The following is a 20,482-nucleotide window of genomic DNA, read 5'->3' as shown; positions in this document are numbered from 1 at the left end:
GCACTTTAAGTATGCCCGTTCACTTACGTTTTAACAGGTCTGACGCTACTATGCGCCCCGGCTGTATCTAGGCTAACGGCTAACATGCTAACTATTATTTTAATGTCACTAGTCACTTGAAACAAATTTAGGACGATAGGAGAGAGGTTGAAATAAACCGAAATTTCCCTTTAAAGGCAAAACGCCCAAAAAATAATCTTTTAAAAAAAATAAAAACTGATACTTGGCATTCACGTATTGATATGAAATTGCCACACAAAATAATCGCAATACTTGAGTTGCAATGGTATAAGATTTTCATGGTATGATAACCCTCTCAGAACATATTCATATTATGGTATTACAGAATATATTATTATCAGCCAGAATGACCGTTAAAGGAATGAAAATAGAAGGGTTATTGTTGGTTGAACAAACGTTTTATTACTATAATTGAAACTTGAAACCATTTTGCTTATGAAAATGTGTAGAAAGTCTCCCTTTTGAAAATAACTTAAATAAAGTTGAGATTTCTATCCAGTTGCATTTTTTTTTAAATATCGTAGATACATACAGGTAGAAATGTACAGGTATGATAACCGTAAATTATAATAGCATGGTCTACATTAAAACCGAAGGCTATACCACTGCAACCCACTGTTTGTGGGTAGGCCTATATAAAAACAGACTGCTTTAACTTGTATGAAATCATTGATATCACTGAATTATCTAGTGGCTGTCATAAATGTCTCTGCTGGAGAAACGTTGGTATTCTGAGTCTAGTCTGTCTAAAACCTTGTCTGCTGCATAAACTCCCTTACTTTACTTTTCTCTTTTACTATGCGCTGGTTAGTGGAGTTGGTTAGTGAGCTATATGCAATCATATGTTACAGATCAGTGTAGAGACGGACGAGGAGCACTCATTTATGAATAGTCTCACTGGGCAAAAGGTAACGGGTTTTCCATTATTGGGTTAAGGGGATTTTTAAACATGGAAACTTTGTTGTGGTGGCAGACGGCGAACCAGGAAACTCTAGCTGTTTTCCCCCCAAACTACTGGTGCTAAAATGATAAATTAAAAATTCAACAATGTAGGTATCTAGTAGGCTAATAAAATAAAACACGTTCCAGGCGATATAGGTGTTGTTACAAGAAAAACAACCCACGAGATAAGTTTAGGAGGTCTCAAAGGTAATTCACTGAGATGATGGAACGACCAACATACTGTAGGAGTTAACCATCTAATATGGACGCAGAATCCAACAAGACACTTTAATATTTTACTCACCAAATGGTTCCTTATACGTCCTCAGACTGCTCATTTTTGGATCAGAGACGTCTCCCATGCAGCCCAGTGTATCAGGATCAGATATAAACAGATTGAACACACAGTAATCCTTCTCTGAGAGGAAGAGGAAGCACCGATACTCAGTAGCAGCTCACACTAATGAAACACCTTAGTGATGAAAAGGTACCAGGCGCAATGCTGCCTTCAATGTCCCCTCGTAAATTCAAGTATTCGCATTTCTGAAGTCATTTCTGTTGGGGAGACCGGGTATGACACTTTTTGTCTCAGCACTTAATTTGCTGAATTTTTGTGTTAGAGCTCTCAGCCTTTGGCAAAAAGTACCCCTATTTGTCTTTAAGAAACAGTAATGTTTCCATCTTCTCCAGCTACACCACAGAATTCATTAAGTGATGTTAAATGCAAGGAGTTCCATCCAGTGCCAGCCCGTGGCATTACCCTGGAAATCCAGAGTTCTCGCGAGAGCACAATTTGAATTTGCTCATCTTTCTAGAGTTGGGTCTAGATTTCCAGGCTACCGTGGCACTGGCATAGGCAGTGTAGGCAAATGCTGAGGGCACTGTCATCCATCGGGGGTGCCACAAATGGGGGAAGAAAAAAAAGTCAAAATATTTATATTTTACTATCTTTTACTAATACTATTACTACTATTGTTTTTGAAACATCACATAAGACCACAATAACATATCTAGGCCTACATATGAAAAGCCTACTAAATAACAGAAGCCTTTTTTCTGGGTTCCCATTCACTAAAATTGAGTATTGGGCAAACATGATGTGTTCAGTGTAATCTTGTAAAATGTAGGGTTGGTGAGAAACTGGAATAAATCCAACTGTTTCAAGGAGAAATGTGTTGATATTTTCACAGCACTATAAAATAGATATTAGAGAGAGAATTATGATGTATCATATATTGTAAAAAGGCTTTTGTGCTTAAGAGATTTTTTTTGTGCGAAAGAAGGTTATGTTAAAGGTTGTTTCATAATTGTGCATTATTGAATTTGTGCTCAATCAAAGGTAGTGTAATGAGGACTGAATGCCGTAAAACTCTTAATTTATTTTTTATAGTGTTGATTTCTGTGTTTCCCTGGAACAAAAAAAGAGTAAACTACAACAACAAACAAAAGAAACATCATAAAAACATCAATATTGGCTATTGGGGAAATTGTTATTTTAAACACTGGTATCAGTATTGGCCCATAATTTCAAAGTCAGTGCATTCCTAGTTCAATTAGAAAGTTATTTTGCACATTTTGCTATTATTTTGCAAGGTCATATATTATTTTATTGTTTATTCTTCTGAACAAGTTTATTTGTAATTCTTTTTTATTGATTATTGATTTATAGGATTATTATAACACATGTAAAACATGTAACTGAAAGTAAATTAGCATATATTTTTTAAAATCTATAACACAGCCTGGGGAATTTCACACTTACAAAGTAGGCTACACATAAAGTACAGATTAAAAACACGGATACATACACTAATATCCAGCTCCTACTAAGGTCTAACTCACTAACCTGTACCTGTTACATGCTTAGTATGTCGCATGAAGTGAGTCCAAAAGTCTGCTGCCTCAGTCAGTAACCACTCAGGACATCCTCTGGCTGCCCATTGAAGACTTCTAGACTGCTGTGATGGCCCACACAGAGCAGCTGTGTTGATCCTCATTCTCTGAGGTTTTGGGTTTTGTTTGTTTGTTTTCAGTATCTGCTCAATGTCACGTGGCAGATAGAGTATTATTTGAACACAGACCTTACTCTCTTTCCCTGCATCACCTCATTTGATGCAGGTTCTAGTGCATGCGCAGGTTTTTGTTTGTTTTTTTAACCAATTCTCCTGCTGGCATGCTGAGAAAGAGAAACTGTGTTTAGTTATCACTGGGGTTGGGTGTGACACTTTTTACAACCATCCCCACCCCTGTCAGCCATTTTTTTAGTGAGCTGTAGTGGAATTGTGATTTGAAAAGAGCAAATATGAAATACTTCACATTTTACCCAGGAGACTACTTTCTAATCTGACATCATCAGTATCAGGACTCATCAAAATAGAGATTTGGTCCAAATAAATACTTATATATCTGAAAATCAGTATTTTGGATATAAAATCTGCACACTTCTTTACACAGCTATAATTTCACATTTCTCATACAATAAATGCATTACATGATTTATAGGTCATCCATTCTTGGTGAAAGAAGTGCTGTTACAACTACCCTGTCGTCACAACCATATCCGTTTTCCCCCTAATCGGTGACTACTTGTCACTGTAAAAGCACTGTAGATCTACTTGCATCTTTAAGTGCAGTGTGAAAGTGTTCAGTCCAACAGCAGGTAGCAGCCCAGTTGTTCCAGCCAAGCCACTTTGATTTAGAGTGTAAAGGGCAATTGTCTACAAACTTCTGGCCATTTGATTCTAGACAAATACTGGATGGATTGCCATGAAATGTGGACATTTATGGTTGCAAAGGAATTGCTTTTGTCCAGTGCCACCAGCAGGTCAGTTTGTGCCATGACAACTTCTTTGTCTTTACAATATAAAGTTCCATGTCATAATGGAAGATATAAAAACCAGTGTTGTAATGTAACAAACTGATAATATTTCATTACAGTACTAAAGTATTTCTTGGGAGTATCTGTACTTTACTTAAGTTTTACAGTTCTTTCAACTTTCACTTTTAATCCAATACATTCCCCTAAGCATCTTAGTTACTTACTACAAAAAAGAGAAGGAAGGAAGGAAGGAAGGAAGGGAGGATGTACAGAAGAATGAAGAAATGGTAGGGAGGGAACAACTGGATTTTGTTCTTTAAATCCTTTAAGTTGTGAGGACCTCATTTTTCTTCAAGTGTAATAATGGCTTCATTTTTAAGATAGTTTACATGTTGTGAAGAAATACATTTCAGAATTCTCAAAATTCTGACCGCTTCCTTTGTTATTAACAGCATTTACTTGTACTTTTACTTTCAATACTTAATTACATTTAATATCATAAAATTATTTTTGACACTTTAGTACAGCTATTACCAGATGCTTTAAGACTTCTACTCAAGTAATATTCTAATACATGACTTTAACTTTTACCAAAGTCATATTCTAGTAAGATATCTGTACTTTTGCTGAAGTATAGCTTTCAGGTACTTCATCCACCATTGGTAAAAACAGAAATGGCATAAAAGTCTTGTTGGTTCCTTTTTTTCTGTGAAAGAGAGTCACCAATGTTGTGCCAGCACCTCCCTGAATGAAGTATCATCAGTGGATTTGCTGCTTTTAGACTGCACTAATGATGTCATCAAACAATAATGCAATCCTTTGGGACATTATTTAGTTAATACCTAGATATGTGATTCCTATAATGCAAATACTGTATTGTGAATTATCACAATCAATAGCTGTAAAATGCAGAAAAGTCTTACAGTGACTGTGTGGTGCCAGATTCCAACAGGCCTGCAGGCCATAACTTTATTACAGTGCTAACACACTGAGCCTGACAGGATTACCACCAATGTGTAGCACATGATCTGAGTCTCGTGGTCCCTCTGATGCATCCTGCCTCCACTCCAAACAAGCCCCTGCCACTCACACAGTGCTCACATTTCTCTGTCATACCTTAACTGTCATATTCCATGGTAACCACATTCAGCAAAGTTGTACAAATGGGGGTGCTGAACAAGTCTACGGCATTTGGTACAATTACAGCTGTAGTTTTTTTTTTAAATTTAACACAAGAAAAATGCACAGAAAACTAGTAAGTACTAGTACTGTACAAAGACGAAAGGTAGAATTTAGCAGCAATGGTGAAAATGATGCTACTACACAATCAAGAATAAATAAGAACAATAGAGGTAACATTAAATTGAAAATCAAGAAAGAAAAGGGATTTTTCAATGAAAGGGAGGCAAAAAAGGAGAAAAAAATCAGGTAAACAAATAAGGAGCACAAGAGAGCAAGGTAAGGCAGGGATCTGGATTTCAAATGGGAGCGGGGAACAGATAGCACGCCTTGATTAGATGATCGAAGTAAGCGATTGGTGCTGTAAGCCAATGAGGGGAGGCAAGAATTGGGGTGTATTTGTTTGCAACCTGGCCGCTGCATCTGTATGCAGGGGTGTTTCTAGGATTTGAGGACATTTGGAGCTTAGCCCGGGTGTCTGTCAGGGAATCTTGGGGATTCTGGGATTCAGTGAGGGGAAGGCGGCAGAGGGGAAGCAGTTTTGAATATGGCAGTGGGGATATGAAGCAGTTGCCGCCAATGTGAACGCGCAGAGATTTTGCTCTGCTGTGCTGAGGTCACTGTGTTGAACTTCTAACGCTTGCAGCCTGGCTTTGGAATATCAAATAGAAGAGGGGTGGCATCACAGAATTTCAAAAACTACAAGATGGAGGAGCTGATAATTTTGGTGTCTAAATACCCGGAGCTGTACTGTACAACACAGTGCAAGCAACTTAAAAGGGCAACCAGAAGAAAAACTGGGCCTGTGATAACATTTCCACCAAACTTCAGATGACTGGTAAATTGTCAAAATATGTAGAAATCTTTGGTCATTTCAGTGATTTCTGTTGTCGATTTCTGTTGTCTTGCTACAGTATGCTGTTATTTACATGGCACTACACTGGCTTTGACTTCCATCAGTGACGGTCTCAAAACACCTCCTCATTATCACAGCCCTGGACTGTAGTTGCAGCATTAAGAACGCTTTGCCTTGTTTGGGGAACACTCTTGCATGTAGGTGGTTGTCAGGGTGGTAGCCACATGGTGGTGTAAAGGCAGCTTATAGGTGCTATAAATACTGTGAAAGTATCCACAGTTCACAGAGAAATGAACACAGTTAGTATTCAGAAACTGTGCCTTGAAATGATCCATCTGGATTTCTGTGAATTTGTGATGTCACAAGTATACTATATAGACTGTTTGAAATATAAACATTCTCAATAGGTCATTTTGCAATTCTTGGTGGAATGTTTTGCAGTGTATGTGAATGACATCAGCTGACAGGAAGCAAACAGGGACCTAAGCTGTTGCCTAGCAATGTCATTCCAGTGAAACGGCCTGTAGACCAAATCACCATGACATCAAGGTAACAACAGCAATCACTTCCGGGTAGACAACTGGCAAGTGACTACCATAGCAGAGATATGTAAAATTGGCAGACTTTTTTATTTCTGTTGTCATTTTCAGCTGTAACTGTAATGTTTAAAAGTATATAGTTAGAAAGGTGGTCCCCACCAATCTGACATTTCTGCTGTGCTTATTTTCTGTACTTTGTTGCTTTGCTAGTGTCTTTGATAAACCAAATCCACTCACACAGAAGATAAGCAATGTAATGCTGTGGATGGGGTTGCAGCAAAATGTATTTTAGCTACCTAAAAAAATTCAGTATCAATATCAGTGTAAGTGTACACAATATTTAGAATATATGCACCACTTTACCTACACACTAACTGATCGCCACTGCAACTCCGTGTTGTGCTGAGTTAAATGACTATTTTGTCAATGGAGTCTGGTGGCTTTGATATAGCAGCTTCAATTCCCCTTTGGTAAAGACTGTTTGCTGGCAAGGTAAATTGGGGGAAGATTTTCTCAATATAGTGTAGGCTACACTTAAACTGATTTTTTGGTGGATTTTTTTCAGGTGGCTAAAAAACCAAAGGCGGACTCTTACTTGTGTGTCATCAGCCTATGCCACAGCCTAGTTGTGAGCATTTATACTTGTGCGTGGTGTGTGTGTCGCTCTGTAGTCACGCCTCCAAAACACATGTCAGAGGGGGGGTTTCTGTGAAATGCTGTACAGTTTAGTTGATTCAAAACACACACAAAACACACATTAAACATGGCTCAATAGCAACAATTTCAAACACAATGTACACTAATCGGCTTCATTATAACTTGAAGGATTCACAGACAAAGCACATGTCTTTTGCTGGACACATATTCCCCACAAATACAACATGATCATTTTATTAGCACAACCCTATGGCATTTTACATTGTATAAATTAGCGGAGATATCCTTTACTCATATGAACAAACAAACTGAACAAACTCAAAGCTATTATGGACAATAGTGCCAATGCCAGCCTCCTCTCCCACCCCACCTGCACCAAGCACAAATCCTCCCACCCTCTGAAACTCACTGCCCAAACCCATCCAAGACTCCCCCTTGTATTGTTCCTGTGTTATTGACAGTTAATTGTCTAAATAAACAGAACAGTTTTATGTCGGTCTTCTTGGGGCGAACATGTGCCTCCAACTTTATTGTCTGTGTTTTTACACCAGTCGCTCTGGCGCACCTTGCTTACGTCATCACAATACACAGTGGTTATGACAGACATGCTCAGAATACTACATCCGCTTTCTTTAAAAAAAAAACGGTGACTGCAAATAGCTATAGCTGCCAACAATATTATAGCATTATTATTTCAAACATTTTAAACTTAGTTTAGCTACTTCAAGGCAGTTATTTCTATCAATGTGTATAGGCAGAATATAACTGAAATAGAACATGCCAGTAGTAAATTCAGTTTTTCGAACATTTCTGTAAACATTAGCAATACCACATGTCACATTTGCACTGTTAACTCTGGCATTCCTTAACTGCAGTGTCAAAATAAACACTTCCAACATCAACAACGTGGCATACTTTGACATTTGGACATTTTGTTTTTTCTTTTACAGGTCTAGTCTGTCTCTTGGTTTCACTATGCGACCTGACTTAGTGGTGGTGAAGTGCAGGGGTTCTTTGAGGCCTGTCTGACCCACACTGTCCTGCTGCATAGTCACTGGCTCAGCATTCTCAGGATCAGGGTCACAAGTTGGTGCTTCTCGGTCTGTGCTGTTCTCAGTCTTTAGGAGGTGACGTTTGTTGCGTCTGAGCACATGACCTTCACCTGTGAGGATGTTGTATGACCTCTGTGTGTCTGCTGAATCTATAACTGTTGCAGGCTTCCAGCTTCCACTTGGCAGCTGGAAATGGATTGTGGCTCCTGCTGGCAGGGCAGGCCATGTCTTTGCAGTCCTGTCGTAGTACAGTTTCTGTCGTTTCTGGCAGGTTTCCCTCCTGCTGCGAACTGTGCTGCGGCGGACAACCTCTGGTTCAAGTTGTTTGTCAGTGGTCGGGAGGATTGAACGCAGACGCCTGCTCATTAACAGCTGCACTGGCGATTTCAGTCCATCAACGGGGGTGTTTCTGTATTCCAATAGACTCAGGTAGGGGTCTGTCCGCTGTGCATGTGCCTTGTCCTTGAGGGCTTTGGCTGTTTGGACAGTCCTTTCAGCTAACCCATTGCTCTGTGGGTACAGTGGGCTACTTGTGATATGCTCAAAGTCCCATGCACGAGCAAAGCCTTTGAACTCCTGCGAGCTATAACAGGGTCCATTGTCGCTGACTAGTGTCTGTGGTGCTCCAAACCTAGCAAACATGGCCTTGAGTTTTTTGATGACTGTGTTGGATGTGAGGCTGGTGATTTTTTCCACCTCAAAGTATCTGCTGTAGTAGTCGACAGCAACGATGTAGTCTGTGTTGTTCCACGTGAACAAATCTGTGGCGATCACCTGCCAAGGTTGCTCTGGAATAGGATGCGATATCATCGGCTCCTTTTGGACAGAGTTGCGTCGCTCCAGGCAGATGTTGCAGGATTCTACCAACGCCTCTATCTGTTTTCCCATTCCGGGCCAGAAAAGTACATCTCTTGCTCGTTGCTTACATTTTTCGATCCCTAAGTGTCCTGTGTGAATGCGTGAAAGCATTTCTGCTCTGAGTGAGTGGGGCACGATGCAGCAGGATGCCGTTTGTTTCTGATATGTCGTCCCTGTGATTCCAGTACGCTGAAATTGCAGGCGGACATTTCTTGTGCGACTCGGGCCACCCTGAGGTGATGACCCGCCTCAACATTGAGAGCTGCTCATCTTTCGCTGTGGCGGCTCTGATCTCTGCCATTTTGTTGTCACTTACTGGTGCATTACTGACCACGGTATGTATTTGCAAGTCCATACCTTCACTCAGTGAGCTCTCACTGCACTCGATGGGCTTTCTGGAAAGTGTATCTGCAACTGGTATTTGTTTTCCAGGCTTATGTGTAATGATGATGTCATACCGCTGTAGTTGCAGTATCATTCGTTGCAGTCGTGGGGGAGCTGCTGCCAGAGGCTTTCGCATGATTGACTCCAGCGGTTTGTGGTCTGACTCGGCAACCACCTGTCGACCGTAGAGGTACTGATGAAACCGTTTGCATCCAAACAGCACCGCATACAGCTCCTTTTCTATCTGAGCATAGTTTTCTTCGGTCTCAGTCAGTGCTTTGGATGCATATGCGACTGGTTTCTCACCTTGGAGTAGCATGGCTCCTAGTCCACATTTTGATGCGTCGACCTGCAGCTTAACATCCTTTGTGTGGTCAAAGTATGTTAGTACAGGGCCAGGTTCCTGCGTCAGCAGGTCTTTCACTTGTTGAAAAGCAATGTCATGATTTGAGTCCCACACAAACTCATTGCTCTCTTTTAACAGTTGTCTGAGGGGAGCTGTTGCCTCGGAGAGTCTGGGGGCGAACCTGGAGAGGTAGGTGACCATGCCCAGTATGGTCTCCAGCTCTGCCTTGCTGTGTGGGGGAGCCATTTCTCTGATCGCCTTGACCTTGTTAGAGTCAGGCCGGATGCCTTCTCGTGTCAGTCTGTGACCAAAATAGCTCACCTCCGGCACACATATGATGCTCTTGTCCTCGTTGAGCTTTATACCCCTCTCTCTAGTCCTCTCCAACATGGCACGCAGGTTTGCGTCGTGCTCCTCCTAGGTGCGGCCATATACCAGGATGTCGTCCACGATGACTGCGACGCCCTGAAGCCCTTCGTAAGCCTTGTCCACCCTTCTTTGAAACTCATCCTGTGCAGAAATGATTCCGAAAGGGAGTCGCTTGAACCTGTATCTGCCGTAGATGGTGTTGAAGGTGGTCAGCATGGATGATTCATGGCTTAGTTTGATTGTCCAATAGCCGGATCTGGCATCTAGCACGCTGAAATATTGTGCTCCAGCTAGTCTCAGTGTGATGTCATCTAGAGTGAGAAGCGGATAGTGTGGCCTCTGTATGGCTTGGTTTAGGGGGCGAGAATCAAGGCACACCCTAAGCCTTCCAGTTTTAGGCTTTTCCACTGCCACTAAAGCATTTACCCACTCAGTCGGCTCTGTCACTTTTTGGATAATGTCTATTTTCTCCATTTCATCCAGTTCATCCTTGAGTCTGCTGCGGAGAGTGTATGGGATGCGGCGAGGGGGGCACACTACTGGTGTAGCTGAGGGCTTGAGGTGAAGGATGCATTCTCCGGGAAATAGTCCAATGCCCTTAAAAACATCGGCAAACTCTGTTGTGATCCTTATGTGTGTTCCTGGCTGCACTTCGACTGTGTGTACCAGTAGCTCAGTCCATAGGGACTTGGGTTGGGAACCGGAGGGTCGCCGGTTCGAGTCCCCGTCCGGACCAAAAATATGGAGCGTGGACTGGTGGCTGGAGAGGTGCCAGTTCACCTCCCTTGAGCAAGGCACCGAACCCCCTAACCGCTCGGGGCGCCTGACCAAAGGGCAGCCCCCTCACTCTGAGATCTCTCCACTTTGTGCATGTATAGGTCCTGTTTGTGCATGTGTGTGTCTTTCAGACCTGTGTGTAATTGACAAGCAAGAGTGAAAAACATTGAATTTCCCCTCAGGGGGATTAATAAAGTGAATAAAAACTTTAAAAAAAACAAAAAAAAACAAAACTTAACTATGTTTAGGTCTAGACATGCTCTCAGAGCGTTTTTAACATATACTATGTCAAAATCTAACATAGCTGTTTCATTTCTGTATCTGCATGTTAGCTTGCAAGCTCCTTTAACTTTAAGCCTCTGTCCTCCATATCCTGAGATGGCACTGTCTGATGGGCCTAACATTACACTTTCAAACATTTTGTGGAACGTGTGTGCTGGTATCACATTAGCTTGGGCACCTGTGTCAGCTTTGAACTTTAATTTGTGCCTCGCTTTGCTTATTTCTACTTCTGCAAATGCCTGTTCTCTGGCTGTGTTTGCATGTAGTTTTGTTATAGTGTCAATATACAGCTCAGGTGATGTCTGCTCTGTGCAGTCTGAGACAGCATGCACTTTTTTGGGCTTAAATTTTGCTTGTCTCTGTGGTGTTTGTGTCCTACAAACCTTAGCAAAATGGTTAAATTTCTTGCATTTGTTACATTGACGTCCTTTTGCTGGACAGTCCTCTGTGCGGCTGTTCTCTCGCCCACATGCACCACACTCTCTGCTCTTAACGGCACTGTCACCGTCTGTCCCGATGATCGTTTTGCGTCCATGGCATGCTTGCTCTGTTTTGGTTGTCCTCCTGCTAACTGCATGCACGGACTGACTAACCATATTAGCAACAGGGCTAACCATTGTCTTTAATTGTTGCTGTGATAGCTCATGTGAACGAGCAATGTCAATAGCTTTCTCTAGCGTGAGGTCTGGACCGTGGCAAAGTAGCTTTTCACACACTCTTGGTGAGTTTATGGCAAAAACAATACGGTCCCTAATCATCTCATCGCTATTGGGGTAGTTGCAGTCTTTCACCAGCAGCCTTAGCTCAGTCACAAACTGGTCAAAACTCTCATTTTCCCCTTGTGTTTTTTCGTGGAACTTATATCATGCAAAAATGGGGTTTGCTTTTGGCGTCGCATAGGCTTCAAACCTGTCGTAGTACATCTTCAGCAGTTTCCTTTCATCCGTTGTAAGAGTCTATGTGTTAAATACGTTGCGGCCCTTCTCACCGATCCAAAGTAGCAAATAGCTGCACTTCTCCTCCTCGTCTTTAGCGTTCAGGGGACCGGAAAACATCAGCTCATCATGTTGGCGAAACTTTCTCCAGGTGTCGGGAAGGTTAGATGAATCCCAATCCATCCGTGGCGTGAGGACACCTGTACTCTCCATCTTCCATCGGCAGGTCGATGTGTACTATTATTATCTGACACCATGTATTGTTCCTGTGTTATTGACAGTTAATTGTCTAAATAAACAGAACAGTTTTATGTCGGTCTTCCTGGGGCGAACATGTGCCTCCAACTTTATTGTCTGTGTTTTTACACCCATCGCTCTGGCGCACCTTGCTTACGTCATCACAATACACAGTGGTTATGACAGACATGCTCAGAATAGATTGAGAGCCAATATGGCGGCGGTGTAGGTGAGCGTATGTCTTTCGCTCTGTTGGGTGCTTCGGAGGTTTTGCGGTTACACAACTGAAAGAAACTTTGAATTTTGCACGAAGGCAGCACACATGTTTTAACCTAACCAACTGTGACATTTTTGAACCGAATGGGGAAAAGGAAAGACAAGAAAAGCTCGTCCACTACAAGCACCATGATGGAGGAAGCCGACGAAACTACCTCCAACTCTCCTTCCTGGGGAAGCACTGATGACATGACTGCTGCTGAGGTAAACTGAGCACAAACTAGCAAAAATTCAACCAAAGAGGTATGGTTTGATTCCGACCCAAATCTTCAATTCGAAGAGTTCGAGTCCTTGGCGGTCCCTCTCCCGAACACTCCACTGAAACCTCCGACTAAAAAGGTGAAGCACGCCGATGCCGGCAGCAGAAAAAGCGGGGAAATTCTCGATGTAATCCGGGAGCTGTCGGAGAAGCATGACAATACGTTTCGCAGCATTTCAGACATTAAAAAAGCAACTGAATCTACCTCAAAGCAGCTGGAGAAGCTCACTTCTACTGTTCAACAGCTTACCTTAGACATCAACCAGCAAAAACAAGGGCTGGTTAATGTGGAAAAGGTGGTTAAAAAACTACAAGAAGAAAATAAAGCTCTGAAAGCGGAGGTCGCTGACTGCCAACGCTACAACAGAAGGCGGTCTCTGAAAATACACGGAGTGAAGGAGGACGAGGGAGAAGACATCAGGTGCAAGATTGTGGATATCCTGAGCAAAACTGCCCCAAAGATCCGTCAGAGCCTGGAGGATGGGGTCGACATTGTTCATCGCGTTGGACAGAGGCGGCAGGATGGCTCGAATAGGTCAACCATCGTCCTATTTGTCATGAGTAGCCTTCGAGATGCTGTTTGGAGGGAAGCCAAGGGCTCCAAGTTCCTGCTGGAAAACCGACTGAGAATCACTGAAGCACTGTCACCGGGGGACAAAGCTGCACGGGAGAAGCTGTGGCCCATCGTCCAAAAAGCTTGTGAAGAAGGGAAGAAAGCGTCTTTCCGTGGGCCCTTCATCTTCATTGACGGGAAAAAAATTGACTCCTCAGAGGTAACTTGAATGTCTGATCTGAAACTGTGCCCTTTTGGACTATCTTATCACTCAGGAGAGTCATGATAGTGGGAAATTAAGCCAGTACAGAACATTGATCATATTGACTGATTAATAGCTTATTTTGTTCATTTTTTTCTACCCCTGTTTTTTGCTTTCTTTTTCCCTTAATATTGAAATATTTATGGCCAATGTGGGGAGAAAAAAAAAGAGTTAAAAGAAAAAAGAAAAAGAAAAAATGTTTATTTGTTGTAGTATATGTACCCCCTGGCTTACTTTTTGTTTTTTGTTTTTTTCCTAGACTTGTCTTATCACTCAAGAAGTCATGGTTGTGGGCAGTTAAGCCAGTGTAGAAAATTGTTCGTTCTATTGCTTGATCAATAATTTATTATGTGCTTTTTTTTCTTCTCTACCCCTGTTTTTGCTCCTTTTTCTTATCACTGACATGTTCATGGAAAACGGGGGGATGAGTAAGAAAAGGAAAAAAAAAAAAATCTAAAGGTTTAAAATGGTCATTTGATGTCATGTATATTTCCACTGGCTCACTATTTTGTTATTGTTTTTCCTAGTCCTAAAAGTTGACTACAGAATACTGCAGATTTGCATCTAGGTTGTCTTGTGACAAACCATTTGAACCGGTTGTTAACCGCCACCTCATTTTCGGTGGACTTTTCTTCAGCACTTTCCAAGTCGTAAGTTCGTTTGTTCTCAGGTATACCTTGTCTATTTTTTTTTTTTTTGTTATATGGAGTTTATGTTCAACTCTTTCACTGTTATGTCCTTAAATGTCAGAGGTATTAGGGATAATACTAAGAGTAGTACTAATACTGTTTTTTTGTCATGTAGGAGGTCTGAAGCAGATTTAATCTTATTACAAGAAACTCACTCTAGCGATTCTGATACTAAATTTTGGAAATCACAATGGGGTAATGCCGGTCACTTCAGTCATGGCACAAACCATTCGGCTGGGGTATTGATTTTTCAACATAAATTTAAAGGGGATGTTCTTGAGTTCATGTCTTCCGATTCTGGTAGATGGATTGCACTTGTAGTAAAGCAAGATAATGCTACATTCATTGTTTGTAATATACTGTATATGGTTTCAACTCTCAAGCCTCCAACAAGGTTTTATTTAACGAAGTAATCTCTAAACTGAAAGGACTGCAAAACAAATATTTAGACTCATACACAATTCTTTGTGGAGATTTTAATGAATGCCCTGATGAAACGATAGACAGATATCCGCCCAAATTTAGTCCAACATCACAAAGTACTAATCTTATTTCACTATTTTGCTCCAGCCTCTCCCTAACTGACGCTTGGAGATTTTTCAATCCCAACACAAAAGACTTCACATGGTGTAACAATAGGCTGTCCTTAAGATCAAGGATTGATTTATTTTTAATTTCTTCTTCAATCCTGCAACTCGTAAAAGACATTAATCACCTTTATGCCCCTTTATCTGACCACAAACAAATAACTTTGAAACTTTCGGCTTCTCAGGAAACCGTTGGCATGAGAGGTTACTGGAAACTTAATAATAATCAATGATATAATTAAGAATTTGGTAAGCGATATTCTCAATGATGGCGTGAATGATAATTACAGCAAAAAATGGGAATTCTTTAAATACAAAGTAAGATGCTCTGCAATTAGAAGAAGCAAGGAACTTAAACAAGAAAGACAAAAGCACGAAAAAGACTTGACTGAAAAACTCAACCTCTTGTTCTCTAAGGACAATATCACTCAAGAAGAAAAAATTGAATTTAAAAATATTCAGATGCAGCTAGACCAATTTTACTTGAATTTGGCAAAGGGTGCTTTTATCAGATCAAGAGCCAAATGGCTAGAAGAAGGTGAAAAAAAACACAAATTACTTTTTTGCACTTGAAAAAAGAAATATTAAACGTAAATCCTTAACTGCTCTTAATATTAACGGTACTCTCTCTAAAGACCCGAATTTAATTTCTGACTTTGTCACTGATTTTTACAGAAACCTTTACAAATCTAACTTTAACTCTAAAGACTGTGTACATTTCTTAGAAAACATTCAAGCAAATATTCCTTTAATTACTCAAGACTTTAAATCCACTTGTGAATCTGACCTTTCAGCTGTTGAACTTAAAAATGCCCTGTTTTCAATGAAGAAAGGGAAATTGCCTGGAGTTGACGGTTTATCCGTTGAATTTTACACCCATTTTTGGGATCTCATTCAAGTGCCTTTATTAGGCATGTATAAGGAATGCATCACTCAAGGCGAAATGACTCCATCTATGAAACAAGGCATAATTTCCCTTATACCCAAACCTGAAAAAGATTCCACAATCATAGAAAATTGGCGACCAATTACGCTCTTAACGATTGACTACAAAATTCTTGCTTTATCGTATGCTAACAGATTTAAAAAAAGGTTTAGACACCATTATTAGTGAAACTCAAACTGGGTTTATGAAAAATAGACATATTAGCTGCAATATTAGACTTGTTCTAGACCTTTTGGATTATTCGGAGGCAGTAGACTCTGAAGCACTCATTTTATTCCTAGACTTTTATAAAGCCTTCGACACTATTGAACACAACTTTCTCTTGCATTCTCTCAAAACTTTTGGCTTTGGTAATAGGTTCATTGATATTGTCTCCATGTTCTATAACGACATTAACAGCTCAGTGATTGTTAACTTGAGTACTTCTAAGAGATTTCAGATTAACAGAGGTGTTCGGCAAGGCTGCCCCATCTCGCCCTTCTTATTGATTTTAGTCACCGAATTATTGTCAATCCACATTAAAAATGATATAAACTTTAAAGGAATTTCGATTTTTGACAAGGAATTAAAACTTTCCCAATTGGCGGACGATACTACTATTTTCTTAAGAGATAAGGACCAAGTATCTATTTCTATTAATTTGATCAACCAGTTCTCCAGTGCCTCGGGCCTTAGATTAAACATGTCGAAATGTGAAATTTTATCCATCCATGACTGTGAATACTCTTCAATTGAAAACATTCCTGTTAAAGATTTGGTCAAATATCTGGGCATTTATATAATGAAAAATTATATAACCAGACAGCACCTCAACTTTACCAATAGAATTAAAAAAACAACCTCAATTTTTAATCTTTGGTTGCAAAGGGACCTTTCGATGCACGGAAGAGTTCTACTATCTAAAGCAGAAGGTCTATCGCGCCTTGTATATCCCTCCCTATCCTTATTTGTAAACAATTTGACAGCCACACAAATTAATAAAATATTCTTAAACTTTATTTGGAAAAATAGATCACACAAAATTAAAAAAGAAGTTCTTTCAAATGACAGAAGTGAAGGAGGCCTTGAAGTGTTGAACTTCGTTGATGTTGTTAATACCTTTAAAATCAATTGGCTAAGGAGATGTTTGTTGGATCGAGACTCGATCTGGTACTTTATTCCGAACCATATCTTTAACTGAATTGGGGGCCTATCCTTTCTTTTAAAATGCAACTTTCTACCCAACAAATTACCAATCATTCTGTCTAAATTCCATCAACAAGCCCTCTTAGCCTGGAAGTTATCCTATGTCCACAATTTTTCACCACACAAAACCTTCCTTTGGAACAACTGTAATATACTTAGAAGGAATAAATCTTTGTTTTTATTTAAATGGTACCAAAGAGATATTCTTTTTGTGTTTAATCTGTTTGATGAGAATGGCAATATGTTTACATATGAACGCTTTATGACTGTATATAATTTTCCTGTTCCTTTCAAAGAATTTAATGCTGTAATCCAGGCTATTCCAAAGGAGTTGTCTCATGCTGTGAAAAATCATCTGATTTTCAATGGACACAGAATTGCTCAACCTTTGTTGATGTTGAATGGACTGGAACTGAAGGACAAAAAGTGTAATAATAAGCATATTCGTCGAATATTTCAAAGAAAGAACAATTCTGTACCTAGAGGGAAGTTCTTTTGGAGTTCTCAGATTGTGGACATTGGATGGCGAAGGACCTGGCTTTTACCCCACAAATACTGCATTTCTAACAAAATTAAAGAAACTCACTTTAAAATTTTACATAAAATTTACCCTGTTAATTGTTTTATCGCCAAATTTACCGAAATACATGATTTATGTTCTTTTTGTAACCAATGTGTTGAAACTATTTCACATTTATTTTTTGATTGTGGAATAACAACAGCTTTCTGGTCAGCTCTTAATCTCCATTTTTTTTAACTCTGCCAATATCAAATACTTACATTAAGAGATATCATATGCTACTACACTAACAAAAATAACAAAGATTTTGAATTTTTACTAAATTTTGTAATCCTTCATGCTAAATTTTACATTCACAAACAAAAATTTGCCAAATCTTGCCCCAATTTCAAAACCTTCCTCTTAGAATTTGATTACACTATGAAATCCTTACGTTTAATTGAAAACAGTAAAAGTATCAAACTTATCGCTCATTATGAAACGTTTTTCCCATCCTCTGACTAAATTCTGCTGCTTCTTTTTATTGTCTTGTTATACTGTCTTTTTGTCTGTACCAACACTTTCTAGAGTCTTGAATATATTTTTTGTACTGTCTCATTTGTGGTGTACTTGCCTGTTAACGCTTTATTGTTCAATAAAGAGAAAAAAAAATAAAAAATAAAAAAAATAAATAAAAAAGACATGCTCAGAATACTACACCCCTCACTGTTTATATTTAAAAAATCACCCAAGACTCATCTGTTCAATGCTGCAATTACTGACAGTTTCTTCATCCCTTATTTATTCTCTTGCTTGTCTGTCTTTTTTTTGTGTGTCCCTGAATTTGTAAAGCGTCTTTGAGTGCCATGAAAAGCGCTATATAAGTATAATGTATTATTATTATTGTTATTGTTATTATTATTATTAACTAATTGAGGTGGCATTTGCTCAGTGCTATTTGATTCATGTATGTGACACGAGGGTTTTCTACTGGGAAGTTATTGTAAATAAACATTGTGTTTCAGTCTATAATGATAGAAAAAGGGAGTGTTTCAGACACAGGGCGATTACAGGTATATTCAGGCAGACAGTATGAGAAAAATAATGTGTTTCTTGAGCATGAAAGCATGTAAACATGTTCTTGTTGAACAAAAGTATAAATACAGGTTAATACAAAGAAAATACAAAATACAAGTATGATGCTGAATATAGGCATAATATGAGACCTGTAAAATTTTGCCAAAACTGTAGTGTGGACATGAGTAGATAAGATGTCCAATAGTTTGAGATTCTTCAAGACAAAAACAACAGGGTAACGGATGACATATCCTCCTCAATAGGTCAGCTCAAACAGGTTTGCCTAGTCGTTGAGTTGACTGGTGGTAAATCCCACATGCCCTGAACGCATCAAAAGAAACACGTTCTCCGTCCGTCATTACGTACAGCAACGTAATCCGTCTGTCCAATCAAGTGAGGCGCTTGCAGCCCAGGAAAGAAGCAGATGATATGGCAGCTTTGGGAGCGACCAGGTGGAACTTGCTTTGTTAACACGGCCAAACGTTTGATTATGAAAACAGTGTGTGTCAGAGACGGGAGCTGCTCGACATGATTTACTTAATATTGATTTCCGCGTTCTCCGGGGCAGTCGTTACGTTGATATTACAGTTTCTGCTGATATACCGGAGAAGCCCCGAGCTCACAGGAAGGACAGTGCAGTATGTCAAAGTAGTGCCCGATAACGCATTGAAGGATTACTTTAATACCCAACATGCCGAAACAGGCCAGCAGCAGCAGGACAACACAGCATCTGCTGCATCCAAACAGCAAGAGGCCGTCTCCTCGAGGCAGCAGGAAGCGGCTGTCACCAGCGGCAGCCCCAAACAGCCGACACCGCCTTCTCAAAACGAGCTCGGTGATGCGGCCAAAGTCGAAACGTGCAATTTCCTAAATGCTATATTTTTGTTCCTATTCAGGGAGCTTCGAGACACCCCTGTCGTTAGACACTGGCTCACCAAAAAAATCAAGGTGGAGTTTGAGGAGCTGCTGCAGACCAAGACAGCGGGTCGGCTCCTGGAGGGACTCAGCCTCCGGGATATCTCCCTCGGTAATTCTCTGCCGGTCTTAAAAACGGCCAAACTTATGAAGCCAGTCCGTCTGAACGAGGACGGCATGCCAGAGGAACTCAACTTTGAGGTGGACATTGAATACAATGGCGGCTTTCACCTCGCCATCGACGTCGAGCTTGTGTTTGGGAAGTCTGCCTACCTGTTTGTTAAGATGAGGCGCGTGGTGGGTAGACTGAGGCTGCAATTTACGCGCATGCCCTTCTCACATTGGTCCTTCTCCTTCCTCGAGGACCCGCTGGTGGATTTTGAGGTTAAGTCACAGTTTGAGGGAAGGCCGCTGCCTCAGCTCACCTCCATAATAGTCAACCAGCTGAAACGGGTCATCAAAAAGAAACACACCTTACCAAACTACAAGATCAGGTAGGCTCAAGAAAACATCTTTTCTTACTTATTTTGACCCTCCTGAAGCAATAAATATCTTTCCTTGAGCCCCCCTGAGTGACTGGGGGAAAATGTTTGACCCTCCCTCCAAAAGTTAGGTAGATTAGGTTAGATTTTAAAAATGTATCATTTGATGTGTGAAAGTTAAAATTTAAAAGTTTAATATGAAATCCTGGAGTTGAAAAAAGCTTTTCCTGCGAGCAGGTCTGGAAGGCATGTTTTCTTAAATCACCAAAAATAAATTTTTTTTTAAAAAAAGCCAAAAACTCTTAAAGAGAGGGAAAAAAATGCAAAATATTTAAAGAAAAAAAAAAACAAAAAACAAAAAACAAACAAACCTTTTTTTAAAGAAAACATGCCTTCCAAACCTCAGGTGGGTTTGGCATAATTGTTTTCTTTAAAAATTACACTTAATATATGTGTATGTGTGTATATATATATATATATATATATATATATATATATAT

General features: G+C 40.1%; 3 protein-coding genes across 4 annotated transcripts in view; 1 reads left to right on the top strand and 2 right to left on the bottom strand.

Moving 5' to 3' along the window:
- Positions 1 to 1,406, bottom strand: part of edaradd (EDAR-associated death domain) — a 48,170-nt gene extending 46,764 nt beyond the window's left edge. Inside the window, exon 1 of the mRNA XM_050070744.1 lies at positions 1,268 to 1,406. Coding sequence (XP_049926701.1) covers positions 1,268 to 1,325 — 58 coding nt within the window. The 5' untranslated portion in view covers positions 1,326 to 1,406. The remainder of the gene's footprint in view (positions 1 to 1,267) is intronic.
- The window catches only part of borcs7 (BLOC-1 related complex subunit 7), a 1,032,483-nt gene that overhangs the window by 985,705 nt on the left and 26,296 nt on the right, over positions 1 to 20,482 (bottom strand). The window lies entirely within an intron of this gene.
- Positions 18,954 to 20,482, top strand: part of pdzd8 (PDZ domain containing 8) — a 114,398-nt gene continuing 112,869 nt past the window's right edge. The window contains exon 1 of the mRNA XM_050070674.1: positions 18,954 to 19,994. Coding sequence (XP_049926631.1) covers positions 19,114 to 19,994 — 881 coding nt within the window. The 5' untranslated portion in view covers positions 18,954 to 19,113. The remainder of the gene's footprint in view (positions 19,995 to 20,482) is intronic.

The sequence above is a fragment of the Epinephelus moara genome, chromosome 19 (assembly GCF_006386435.1).
Source record: "Epinephelus moara isolate mb chromosome 19, YSFRI_EMoa_1.0, whole genome shotgun sequence".
Classification (NCBI taxonomy): Eukaryota; Metazoa; Chordata; class Actinopteri; order Perciformes; family Serranidae; genus Epinephelus; species Epinephelus moara.
The sequence above is the reverse complement of the archived record's forward strand: the minus strand, read 5'-3'. Positions and strand labels throughout refer to the sequence as shown.